General features: G+C 47.1%; 1 protein-coding gene across 1 annotated transcript in view; it reads right to left on the bottom strand.

Moving 5' to 3' along the window:
- Nucleotides 1-4,618: 4,618 nt before the first annotated feature.
- The window catches only part of slc5a5 (solute carrier family 5 member 5), a 33,415-nt gene continuing 24,469 nt past the window's right edge, over nt 4,619-13,564 (bottom strand). The window contains exons 11-15 of the mRNA XM_080212576.1: nt 13,338-13,424; nt 11,591-11,796; nt 9,892-9,995; nt 7,709-7,809; nt 4,619-4,816 (exon numbers count right to left, since the gene is read on the bottom strand). Coding sequence (XP_080068702.1) covers nt 4,619-4,816; nt 7,709-7,809; nt 9,892-9,995; nt 11,591-11,796; nt 13,338-13,424 — 696 coding nt within the window. The remainder of the gene's footprint in view (nt 4,817-7,708; nt 7,810-9,891; nt 9,996-11,590; nt 11,797-13,337; nt 13,425-13,564) is intronic.

The following is a 13,564-nucleotide window of genomic DNA, read 5'->3' as shown; positions in this document are numbered from 1 at the left end:
AATGCTGAGGTTACACATAGGGTGACATGATCCCAAGATCTTGGTTGAGGCCAACCTCATGTGTGCAGAACTTGACTATCAGTTTCTGCTGGCGATTCTGTGTTGTCACATTCCAACCATCCCAACCTGTAATTATTATGCAATTGTGCCTGTGTCTACATAGGCCGTGTTTGTGAACTAACCTCCACTCACCTGATGAAGGAGCAGTGCTCCAAAAGCTCGTGCTACCGAATAAACCTGTTGGACTTTAACTTGCTATTCTGAGACTTCTCACCGTGCCCACCCCAATCCAACGCCGGCATCTCCACATCATAGGGGGGACATAGGTTTAATGTAAAAGGGGGGGAAGTTCAAAGGAGATGCAGGAGACAAGTTTTTTTTTGATGTAGAGGGTGGTAAGTGCCTGGAATGTGCTGCCGGAGGAGGTGGTATAAAGCATATACAACAGCAACATTTAAGAGGTATCCTGATAGGTACATGAATAGACAGGGAATAGAGGTATACGGACCATGCAGAGGAAAAAGGTCTTTAAACCTTTAGTTTAGAAAGCTATTATTTATTTCGGTGCAGGCTTGATGGGCTGATGGACCTGTTCCTGTGCTGTAATGTTCTCTGAAAAAGGCACAGTGCTACCTGTGGTGTGCAGACAGAGGGTGGGCGCTAAGTAATGTTGGGATACAGGCGGATGCTCGCAGTTAGTTCCCGGAAGGTTGGCAGCTGTGTGGAAGTGTCCCAGGGAGCTGCAGTATTCAAAGTTTAAAGATTATTTATTAGTCACAAGGAAGGCTTACATTAACACTGCAATGAAGTTACTGTGAAAATCCTCTAGTCGCCACACTCCGGTGCCTGTTCGGGCACGCTGAGGGAGAATTTAGCATGGCTAATGAACCTAAACCGCACATCTTTCGGATTGTGGGAAGAAACCAGGGCAGACACGGGGAGAACGTGCAAACTCTGAACAGACAGTGACCCAAGCCGGGAATCGAACCTGGCACTGTGAGGCAGCAGTGCTAACCACTGAGCCACCCTGCTGCCCATACTCTATAAACAAAAGAAGCTAAAAGAAAACACTGCAAACTTTGCCTATGATGCGAAGTCAAGCAGCTAATAGGAGAACTCGGGGCGCTTCATTCCAGAAACATCTGTCATTTCATTTAACCCCGGATAGTTTATCCTGTCCTGGACCAAGTTTGTATCGAAAGTGCGAAGACCATCTGGCTGGCTAGTCCGCCGACTCGAAAAGTGGATGGGCCAGTAGAATCGCTAACACCACCACCTCGTCTGATTAATTGTTAGCGGCTGTGTGCCGATGTGGGAAGCACGGTCATTGACCACAATGTTGCTCAGGGATGCAGTGACATTGGGATGTGTGCCTAATGTCTTCCCGCACCATTCCACACAATTCCAGCACGGACTATTGCAATCAACATAAAATTCTAACCCATGGGCGTTTACCACCCGACATCCAACTCAGTGCAGTTTAAATAGTCCCTTTGCCACTTGTCTGTGTCAACCCAACAGAGGTGAACTGGAGAACATAGAACATAGAAAAACTACAGCACAAACAGGCCCTTCGGCCCACAAGTTGCACCGAACATATCTCTACCTACAAGGCTTACCTATAACCCTCAATCTTACTTAGGCCCATGTACTCACCCAGAAGTCCCTTAAAAGGCCCTATCGAATCCGCACATAGAAACATAGAACATTACAGCACAGTACAGGCCCTTTGGCCCTCAATGTTGTGCCGAGCTATGTCTGAACCCAAGATTAAGCTATCCCACTCCCTATCATTCTGGTAAATGATAAAATATCTCTAGAAAATAAAAGGCCAAGGAAATGATTAAATACAGAAATTAGACCTTCAAATCAAAGAGCAGGTTTCTCTGTCCATAATAAGAGAATGTGTGCCAACCCAATGTCAGGTATTTCAAACACCAGCTGTGCCAGGACAACCATTAGTGAGTTAACCAATTAATTTTAAATCATAGAGCAAATTTAGTTATCAGACCAATGCCCGCCAATGGGTGCTGGAATCCCACCCTGGCAGTTTGAGAGCTGGGATTCTGTTTAAGAGAAAATTTGCAAATGAAACATAAGGATGGGTTTTCCCTGTGGGATTGGGAATCCCATCCTCAAGATCAAATAGGACTGAGAAGGACACAGAGTGGGGAACAATCACACACATATGGGGGCGACTTCTCCCGTTCCGCCAGCCACGGGAATCCCAGCAGGTGGGGGTCGGACCATGGAAAGGTCCGTTGACCACAGGTGGAATTTTCCGGTTTCGGGACGAGCGCGGGCAGAGAATCCCACCCACAATATTCATCTGGGTGGCCAAATAATGGCAAGACACAGGTTGGCAAACCGTTAGAAGTCACCATGTGGACTCTCAAAACTGCTGGACTGATTATTTATTAGTATCACAAGTAGGCATACATTAACACTGCAATGAAGTTGCGGTGAAAATCCCCTATTTAGCATGGCCAATGCACCCAACCAGCACGTCTTTCAGACTGTGAGAGGAAACCAGAGCACCCGAAGGAAACCCACGCAGACATGGGGAGAATGTGCAAATTCAACACAGACAATGACCCAAGCTGGGAATTGAACTCAGGTCCCTGGCACTGGGAGGCAGCAGTGCTAACCACTGTGCCACTGTGCTGCCCCAATTCGGGAAGGAAATCTGCCATTGATACCCAGCTGGGTCCTTATGTTTTGCACATTCTCCTCATGTCTGTGTTTCCTCCGGGTGCTCTGGTTTCCTCCCACAGTCCAAAGATGTGCGGATTAGGTTGATTGGCCATGCTAAAAAAATGCCCTTAGTGTCCTGAGATGCATAGGTTAGGGGTAGGGCCTGGATGGGATTGTAGTCGGTGCAGACTCGATGGGCCGAAGGGCTTCTTTCTGCGCTGTAGTATTTCTATGATTCTATGACATGTGACTCCAGTTTCATGCCAACATGGATGGCATCCTCTGAAGTGGCCAATCAACACATCCATTTCTTTCAAAAGACCGGAAGAGTGGATACGTTGGTTTAGTGTCAACGCCAGTGGTCCAGGGGTTAATGCTCCAGGGACACGGGTTCAAATCTCACCAGGGCATCTGGTGGAAATTTAGTTCAATTAATGAAATCTGGAATAGCAAGCTGGTCTCAGTAATGGCAACCATGAATCAATTGCTGCAAAATCAAAAAAATGCACTTGATTCACCAATATCTTTTAGGGAAGGAAATCTGCTGTCCTTACCTGATCTGGTCTACCTGTGCCTCCAGATCCACAGCAACATGCTCTCTGAAATGGCCTAGCAAGCTGCTCAGTTCAAGGGCAATTAGGGATGGGCAACAAACGCTGGCCTTGCCAGTGACACCCACATGCCAAGAATTAATTAGAACATAATTGAATTGCAAGTAACAAAACTCATTTCACATGTTTTTTCACAGTCTTTTAGTCTTTTGATATTTATATAAATTTCATAGAGCAATGATAATTAATTGCACTAAAATTAATCATAATAACTGTCATTAAATATCACTTCACAAGCTGCAATTAATGGTCCTTTCCAAGTTGGATGACATGGTGGCACAGTGGGTTAGCACAGCTGCCTCACAGCGCCATGGACCCAGGTTCAATTCTGGCCTCGGGTCGTGTGGAGTTTGAACATTCTCCCCGTGTCTGCGTGGGTTTCCTCCAGGTGCTTTGGTTTCCTCCCACAGTCTAAAAATGGTGCAGATTAGGTGGATAGGCCTTGTTAAATTGCCCTGTGGTGTCAGGAGTAAATACATGGGGTTATGGGGGAAGGGTCTGGATGGGATTGTGGTCGATGCAGACTCGATGGGCCTTCTTCTGTACTGTAGGGATTTTGTTCTATGATTTCCTTTGAGATAGTTTATGAATGCAGTTTTTGTTGGTAAATCCGGTTTCAATATTTTAATTAGTTCCAAAAACAGGGAGCTCCACTCATTTTGTTTTTCCACCTTTGAGTTTTTTGGATTCTTATTGTCAAATTAATCCTTCTCTGATTTCCTCCCTGCCTTCATTAATTACTCCCAATCTATCCACAAGCTCCTTTTCCCTCCTGCTCCTTATTCTCTGATGTTTCCGCTGTGTCCTACAATATAAAGCTTCCTCCACATGCCCTAATCAGATACGGGGCAACACCTTCTGTGCCCTGCGCCATGTGGTTGTTCCTCAACTGGCAGAATATGAGCTCAGATTGAGTGAATTGCTTACGATATCCTCAAGATCAGCTACAGTGTAGAGCTTGCTCCGTTCTCCTCCGATGTGGTTGTCCTGAAACTGCCCATCATTTACATTTACCGGAAATTTCCTGCACCCCAATTACAAACCCCGATGGAGGTCAGACACTCTCTGGAGGTCAGACCTTCCCTGGAGGTCATGGCCCTCCTTGGAGGTCATGACCCTCTCTGAGGTCAGCGTCAATTCAATGACAACTTGTGAATTCGAGTTAGTTTTTTTCTAACAGGAATTGGACGGAGATAGATTTACAAATGGGAAGTTTGTGAAATGAATCGCCAATAGGCGGCAGGGCTGGGACCAGACTGATGGCCAGGGCGTGGACACAGTTCAATTGGATCTCCTCTTGGGAAGTGTTTGATTCAAACGCAGGTTTCTGTCAGCGGAGGCCAATCAGATCCAAGCAGGATCATGAGGTGGTTTTCCTCTGGGACAGAGTTCCATTGAGTGGATTCCTTGGGCTGGATTAGTGATCCCTCGAGCTCTGTTTCGCCGTGACCTGGGGGCGTTGATGTTGTGGAGTTTCTCTGTTGCGGAGCGGGTCTGTCCGACACAGGAAGCTATGGAGAAGGAAGCAAGTGGAGAGTGAGTTGAGGCTGGAGTGTCACCGCCATAGCGATGGAGTACGTCAGAACTGGCGAGTTTGAGGATGATGGGATGAAGGAAGAAAGACTTGTATTTATATAGCACCTTTCACAGCCCCATCCCCAAACAACAAAGTCTTTCCTGGAATGTAGTCACTGTTGTATTACAGAAAAAGGCAGCAGTCGCATTGTGCACAGCAAGATCCCACACACAGTTAAGTGATTATGACCAGGTCACCTTTTATAGGTGTTGGTTGAGGGCTGATGAGGATGTCAGAGAAACCTCCTGTGCTCTGTGAAATAACGCTGTGGGTTCTTTCACATCCACCCGAGAGAGCAGGTGGAGTCTTATCTAGCATCTCATCTGAAAGACAGCGCCTCTGACAGTGCAGCACTGCCTCAACACTGCCCTGAAGTATCAGCCCTGAATCACTCTGCAATTCGACAGATTTATTCCATTATTCATGTGTGTGCGTGTGTGCGTGTGTGTGTGTGTGTGTGTGCGTGCTTGTGCATATGTGCATGTGTGTGTTTGTGTGTATGTACATGTGTGTGCGCACATGTGTGTGGGTGTGCATGTGTGTACATGTGTGTGTACATGTGTGTGTACAATTGTGTATGTATATGTGTGTGCATGTATGTTTGTGCATGTGTATGTACATATGTGTGTGTATGTGAGTGTGTGTGTCTGTGTGCACGTGCCCAGGTGTGTGTGTGTCTGTGTGTGTGTGCCCGTGTGTGTTTGAGTGAGTATGTGTTTGTGTTTATGTGTGGGGATTGAGTGCATGTGTGCATGTTTGTGCATACATGTGAATGCACATGCATGTGTGTGTGCATGTGTGTGTATGAGTGTGTGTGAATGAGTGTGTGTGAGAGAGTGTGTGCGTGTGTGAGTGCACCTGCATGTGTGTGTGTGTGTATGTGTATGTTTAAATGTGTGTGAGAGTATGTGTGTCTGTGTATGAGTGTGTGTGAGGGAGAGTGTGTGTGTGTGAGTGTGTGTTTGAGAGAGATTGTGTGCATGTGTGTGTGAGTGTGTATGTCTGTGTGTGTGTGTGAGAGAGAGTGTATGTGTGAGTATGAGTGTGTGTGAATGTGAGTGTGTGTAAGTGTGAGTGAGTGTGTGTGTGTGTAAGTGTGTGAGAGTGTGAGTGTGTGTGTGTGTGTGAGTGTGTATGTCTGTGTGTGTGTGAGAGAGAGTGTATGTGTGAGTATGAGTGACTGTGTGAGCATGATTGTGTGTGAATGTGAGTGTCTGTGTGTGTGTGTGTGTGTATGTGTGTGTGTATGTTTGTGTGGTGGGGGTTGGGGTTGGTGGGCAGGTGATTGTTGGGGGGGGGGGGGGGGGGGGGTGGTTTGGGGGGGTCACCCTGTTGGAATTAGCTGTGTGTCAGTGATTAGCCCTCGTGTGGTAGTGACTGACTCTGACTCCAGTGCTGGGCTTCACACTCCTGGGCTGATGATCCAGCGCAGTGCTGAGGGAGTGCTACACTGTTCACAGAGCTGCCTTTCAGATGGGGCAGTAAACCGAGGACTGGTCTGTCCTCTCCGGCGGGTTAAATGATTCCATGGCGTTATTTCAAAGAAGACGAGGGAATTCAGCCCAATGATTTGGCCAATACTTACCCCAAAATTAGCACCACTAAAAATGCCTTATCTTATCACATCGCTGTTAGTAACTGCCTCTGATACCTGCTCCTGTACACTTTGCGATGTGCGGTGATGATGAACGGCGCAATGGAAAGTTTTTTGTTCTTGTTTTGTTAAACAGGATTTCCACACGATCGGTAACGAGGTGTTAACCTTCATTCTGTGTCGATTGCGTCAGGTGGATTGAACGTTTGTCATCAACTGATCCACTGAAGATCCAGATATAGATATCCCTACTCCCCTTGACAACCCACCTACAACCTCTCCCTACACCCCTGCCCCTGCACCCCTGCCTCTGCACCCCACCTTACACCCCTGCCTCTATATCCCTGCCCCTGTGCCTCTGCCTCTACACCCGTGACCCCACATCCCCTGACAACCCATCTACAACCTCTACCCACTCCCCCATCCTTACATCCCTGCCCCTACACCCTTGTCTTACCCCCTGCCCCTACACATCTGCCCCAACACCCCTGCCCTACAAACCTGCCCCTACACCTCTGTCCCTACACCCATGTCCCTACACTTCTGCCTTACACTCCTGCTTCTACCCCCCTGCCCCTACACACCTGCCTTACACCCCCTGCCCCTACACATCTGCCCCTACACCCTGCTCATACACCCCACCACATAAAGACCCCTACATCCCACCTGGCAACCCTTCTGCTCCGTCTTCCTATACCACTGCCTCTACACACCCCTACGCCACTGTTTGAACACCCCACCCGCACCACCCCCCCCACCCATGCCCCTACACACCTTCACCCTGCCCCCATGCCTCCTGCTCCTACAACACACCCTTACTCCTGCTTAAGCCCCCTATACAGCCCTGCTCATGCACCCCTTTACACTCCCACCACTACGACTGCCTAAACTTCCATTTCCTCGACCCCTAAACCCTTCCTATAACTCCCTATACCCCACACCTACCCCTGCTCTGTGCAGCGGGGAATAGAATATGGGATGTACGACTGTGAGCATGAGCAAGAGTGGGACGAGAGATAACAACAACAAGAATTAGTATTTATATAGCCCCCTTTAACATAATAAAACTGAAGAAGACACTTTCAAGTGATGTTATAAAACATGACACTGTGCCACATAATGCAACGTTCAATCAGGTGACCGAAAGCTTGGTCAAAGTGGCCAGTCAAAGGTACAGGGCTGAAATTGTTGTTCCCTGTGTTATGGTCAGTGTGATATTGCTCAGATACTTACCTTTCTGTTTTTCAACTGCTCAGTCTCCTCAGAAACTGACTTCTTTTTTGAGAGATCCCACCAGAGTAGATCATCAGCAATATCTTCTCTCTTCGTTGGCCCTAAGAGTGTAATAAAAGATAAGCCATTTAGTATCCATTCTCCCCCAACAACACCTTTCCCTAAAGTGTGAGGGAGTCATACACTCACACACACACACACACACACACACACATGCACACGCACAGAATACACACATGCACACACACATACACACAAACACATGCATACACACACACACTCACACACACACACACTCACACGCACACACATGCAAACACACACTCACACACGTGCACATACATCCCACACATACAAACACACGCACACATACGCTCACACACATGCACATACACTCACACGCACACACACACACACGTACACATACACGCACATGCGTGCACCCATACACACATGCAAACACACACACACACTCCCACACATGCACACACACACACTCCCACATATACACACACACACACACACACACTCCCACATACGCACACATATGCACACATAAACACACATACTATTGCTATTTGATCATGATGCAGGAAAATGTGAAGTTGTGCACTTTGGTAAGAAGAATAAAGGGACAATGTTATTCAAATGGAGAAAAACTGCAGAAAGCTGCAGCACAGAGGGGTTTTGGAGTCATGCATAAATCACAAAAAGGGAATACGTGAGTTCAGCAGATAATAGGGTAAGCAAATGGAATGTCAGCCTTATTTTCAAAGCGGCTGGAGTGTAAAAATAGGAAAATCTTGCTGAAAGTAGGATGGCACGGTGGCACAGTGGTTAGCACTGCTGCTTCACAGCTCCAGGAACCTGGGTTCGATTCCTGGCTTGGGTCACTGTCTGTGTGGAGTTTGTACATTCTCCTCATGTCTGCATGGGTTTCCTCCGGGTGCTCCGGTTTCCTCCCATAATCCAAAGATGTGTGAGTTAGGTCGATTGGCCATGCTAAAAAAATTGCCTTTTAGTATCCTGAGTTGTGTGGATTAACGGGTAAATATATAGGGATATGGGGGTAGGGCCCGGGTGAGATTGTGATCAGTACATTTCTGCACTGTAGGGTTTCTATGATTCTATATAGGACACTAGTTGGACTACACCTGGGATACTGTGAACAGTTTTAGTCCCTTTATTTAAGAAAGATATATTGGCATTGGAGGCAGTCCAATGGTTTACTAGTTCAATCCTGGGTATGGAGGGATTTTCTTAAGAGGAGAGGTTGAGTAGATTGCTTCTGTATCCATTGGAGTTTAGAAGAATGAGAGGCAATCTTATTGAGACATATTGGACCCTCAGGGGGCTTGACAGGGTAAACGGTGAGAGGTTGAACCTTGCGGGAGTGTCTGGCACCAGAGGGCATAACCTCAGAGTAAGGGGCTCGCTCAACTATTTAAGATAGAGATGAGGAAGAATTTCTTCTCTGAGAGGGTAGTGAGACTGTGGAATTCTTTACCACAGAGGGTTTTAGAGGCTGGATCGTTAAGTATGGTTACGACTGAGATAGACAGACTTTTAATCTGTAAGGGACTTGAGGACTATGGGGATAAGGCGGGAAAGTGAAGTTGAAGATTATCACATCAGATCAATCATGATCTCATTGAATGGGAGAGCAGACTCAATGGGCCAAATGGCCTGCTTCTGCTCCTACATGTTACGGTCTCATGTTCTACAATTTTCTTTACTATTAAGACTCCTGGGAGAGAAAATGATTTATCTTAAGACTAAATCCATAGTGAGCAAACCTGACTTAAACTCTTACGATGGGGAAATGACTGAGATCATGACTGATCTGATGTGATAAGCCTTAACTCTGTTTTCCTGTCTTATCCCCATAGCCCTTGATTCCATGACTGAAATTTAACATTTCTTTTAGTTGAGAATTTAAATTGACAATAAATTTGACAGAACAGGTTTGCCTTGTTGGGAGATGAAGGTGGCAGAATCTAACATCAGCAACCTAAATCCCATCAAAGCCCATCCCTCTCACACGAGATGTAGATTATTGCAAGACTTCCTTTCTCACGTTTTGATTTAAAGTTTGCTAACAGTTTGGTTTAATAAAATAATAAAACTGTTCTCCGGCCGCCACCTTCCTAGCCAGGATCCATCCTGAATTTTGACACAGATACCTGTTAAGTAACTGACTCCAATTCCAACAATCACCGTCGATAATGTTCCCAGAATTCCATAGTAAAGGTAGGATAAGGCGTAGAACTCATCCGCAATGCTGGGCCTACAAAGGAAATGACATAAGACCATAAGACAGAGGAGCAGAATTAGGCCATTCGGCCCAGCGTGTCTGCTCTGCCACTCAATCATGGCTGATATTTTTCTCATCCTCACTTTTCCCCATAACCCCTGCTCCCCTTATTAAATCGAGAACCTATCTACCTCTGTGAAATTTGAATTCAATAATACTCTGCAATTAAAACTCTAATAATAACCATAAAACCATTGTCGATAGTCATAAAAAAACACATTGGTTCACCGGTGCAGTGGTTAGTGCTGCTGCCTCACCAGGGACCTGGGTTCAATACCCAGCTTGGGTCACCGTCTGTGCGGAATCTGCACATTCTCCCCCTTGTCTGTGTGGGTTTCCTCTGGGTGCTCCAGTTTCTGCCTACAGTCCGAAGATGTGTGGGTTGGGTGGATTGGCCACGCTAAATCGCCCTGCGGTGTCAGGGGGATTAGCTGTGTAAATGCATGGGGTTATGTGGATAGGGCCTGGGTGGGATTGTGGTTGGTGCAGACTCGATGGGCCAAATGGCCTCCTTCTGCACTGCACCCGAACGGTGTGGCGACTGGAGGGTTTTCACAGTAACTTCATTGCCATGTCAGGGTAAGAGATGGATGTCCCCTGGGCATTGCCAGCCTGGACCCCTGGCACTGCCCAAGGGGCAAAGTGACAATGCCTGGGGGCATCTTAGCACTGCCTAGTGGAGAGCAGGTAATGGCAAGTGGGCAGGTCGGGAGACAGGTGGTGCAAGGCCTTTTGGGGCGAGGGCCTAACGGGGGAGATAGGTGTGGGTGGGGGGGAGGGAACTGTGACACGAATAAATAAACTTAAACAATATTCTTTAGGGAAGGAAATCTTCCGTCCTTACCTGGCCTGACCGATCTGTGACTCCAGAGCCACAGCAATACTCTGTGAAATGGCCTGGCAAGCCACTCAGTTCAAGGGTCATTAGGCTGGGCAGTAAATGCTGGCCTAGCCAGTGACACCATTTCAAGCTAATAAAAGGAAATTGAACTTGTTAACAAGCTAGTTGACCCAGATAAAACGATGCCCCCTTCGTTATATGGTTGGCATGACCAGTCTGCTGGGAGTGGACAGCCTGTTTAATCTAAAAACCTTTCAAAAGGATGGTAAGGAATGTGGCATGTTCTATCTTCAAGGGGTTGTTCTTTGCGCTTATGGGGGTTGCCCCTTAAGATAGTACCACCTCCTTCTTCCTATCGCCTGCTTACCAAAATCCATAACCCCAAAATGCTGCCCTTCGTCCCTCCCCAACCTGGCTGCACCCTCCCCACCCAATACTCAAGATGGACTTTGATCTGGGATCTATTGAGGCTTCTCCTTGGGGTTGCGCGCAGTTCCAGCAGTGGCCACCAATGAGATATTGGTGCTGTTGAGACCGCCAGGGCATTGAGGGCAGAAGCCCCACTGATGGGTAACATAGACCATGCGCAATGTGTTATGGTTGCAGGGCAGACTGGCACCGAGTTGTTTTCCTGACGACTTTGCCCTTGGTAGGGTGGGCAAGATATTAGCCCCTGCCCCCCCCACCCCACCGCCCCGGCCACCCAGCCCCCCCTGTAATATCTCACCTCGTCTTCGATCCAGATATTGGTGCGCCTGTCTCAACAAGCCAAACGCTGCCATTGGCTGTCACATTGGGTTGGTGCAGGAGGTGGCAGTTGTTGGTGCTCACTGGCAGGGTTCCCATCCGCTGGGGGCTGGGTGGGTAGAGAATGCCCCCCACAGACACCCAGAGAGAAATGGCAATTCCAGCCACCACGCCTGAAAATGCACCCTGGCAAAGAGAGAACACGGATCAGGAATCCCAATGAACACCCAGCTAAAGAACCCCAAGAAACGTTCAAACAACAGGAGACCGGTGTCAGTGAACCAAAAGGTTGATGGGTTATTTTAAAGGAACACAACACAGGGGGCACAATTCCCCAACACTTCCCACCAATGTCATCTTCCAGCCCCAACGCAGTCGATAGCAATTTACATTCTTTGCTGTAATTACTGTCAGGGAACCTGCACTGCAGCAAGAGGTCAACTTCGTTCGGGATCGGAAGGTAGGTCCTGCCGGGGGGCAGAGGTTGGCAAATTCCACCCATAGAATTTACAGAAACAGGTGTGATGGCACTGTGCCTTTAAGAAATGTATTTTAATCATCTTTCTCTGAAGAATCCTTTTATCGGCACCGTGTTGTCTGCAGCCGATGTCTTTTATTGTTACTGAAGCAGTATTATTAACACTGTGTTGATTTTAATCTGGGCTAATGCAGTGTTCTGTGGCTTTAATACTCCTTTGGAGATTGCAAGATTACAGAGAGGATAATGGGTTATATATTGTGAGAATTCAATGAGTATATTAGGTTGTTTAGGGCTTTAGTGAATATATTTAAATGTGAGGTCTTTAAAATTTCAATGAGGATATTTGAGTGGAACTTATAAAATGTTGAGAGGAATAGACAGGGTGGATTCTCGGGGGCTATTTCCCAGGGCTGAAATGGTCACTACGAGAGGACATAGGTTTAAGGTGCTGGGAAGCAAGTACAGAGGAGATGTTAGGGGTAAGTTTTTCACTCAGAGAGTGGTAAGTGAGTGGAATCGGCTGCTGTCGGTGGTGGTAGAGGCGAACCCACTGGGGTCTTTTAAAAGACTTCTGGATGAGTATATGGGATCTAATGGGATTGGGAGTTACAGATAGTTCTAGGGCTTGGTAGGTATAGATGTGATCGGCGCAACTTGTGGGCCAAAGGGCCTGTTTGTGCTGTAGTGTTCTATGTTCTATGTTCTAACTTGATTCGGGGATGAGTGACATGCCTGGGCACTGCTTTTTTTAAATAAAACATTCCAAATTTGTCAATTTGTTTCTCTGTTGCTACAGAGGGGAGGTAATAGCCCAGTCATATCATCCCTAGACTATTAATCCAGTAACTCAGCTGACGTTTTGGGGACCTGGGTTCGAATCCCGCTACGGCAGAAAGAGGGGAATCTGGATGTTGAATTCGATGATTAGAATGAATAGCGGAGCAGGCTCGAAGGGCTGAATGGCCTGCTCTGGCTTTGAGTCTCTATGTTTCTGTGTAGTTCAGCAACCACAAGGCAGAACGGGATCTGGTGCGATTTGGGATAGGATGGTTATGATTGAGTTCACGTGTGGAATGTGTGCAAATTGGGAGGCTGGCTTTATCCAGGAATACAGGAGGACAGAATCGCTTATAAACTTGCTGCGCAATCTCCCACCAAATTAACCTGATTCCGAGCACCGCAAAGACATATATTGATGTTGGTGGGTGTGTCATTGAGAGAAAATCACCTTTAAACTTGTACTTACTTTGGTGTTTGCAGGGGGTATAAATATTCCAAGGATAAATGCGCCCAATAAAGGGTTACTGATGATGCTCATCACTGTGAAAGAACCCTGGGGAAAAGTTTGAATATTTGATGTTAGACCAGGTGGGTTACTTTGGGCACGATTCATTCTAGGTGCCTGTACCAGTGGGTAACCAGAGTGATCCCCAATGGCATCAACAGGGCCTGTCAGGTGTTCACCCATCTTCA

Source organism: Carcharhinus amblyrhynchos, chromosome 26 (genome assembly GCF_965287045.1).
Source record: "Carcharhinus amblyrhynchos chromosome 26, sCarAmb.v2.hapA, whole genome shotgun sequence".
Classification (NCBI taxonomy): Eukaryota; Metazoa; Chordata; class Chondrichthyes; order Carcharhiniformes; family Carcharhinidae; genus Carcharhinus; species Carcharhinus amblyrhynchos.
Note: the sequence above shows the minus strand (reverse complement) of the source record. Positions and strands in the feature narration are given on the sequence as shown.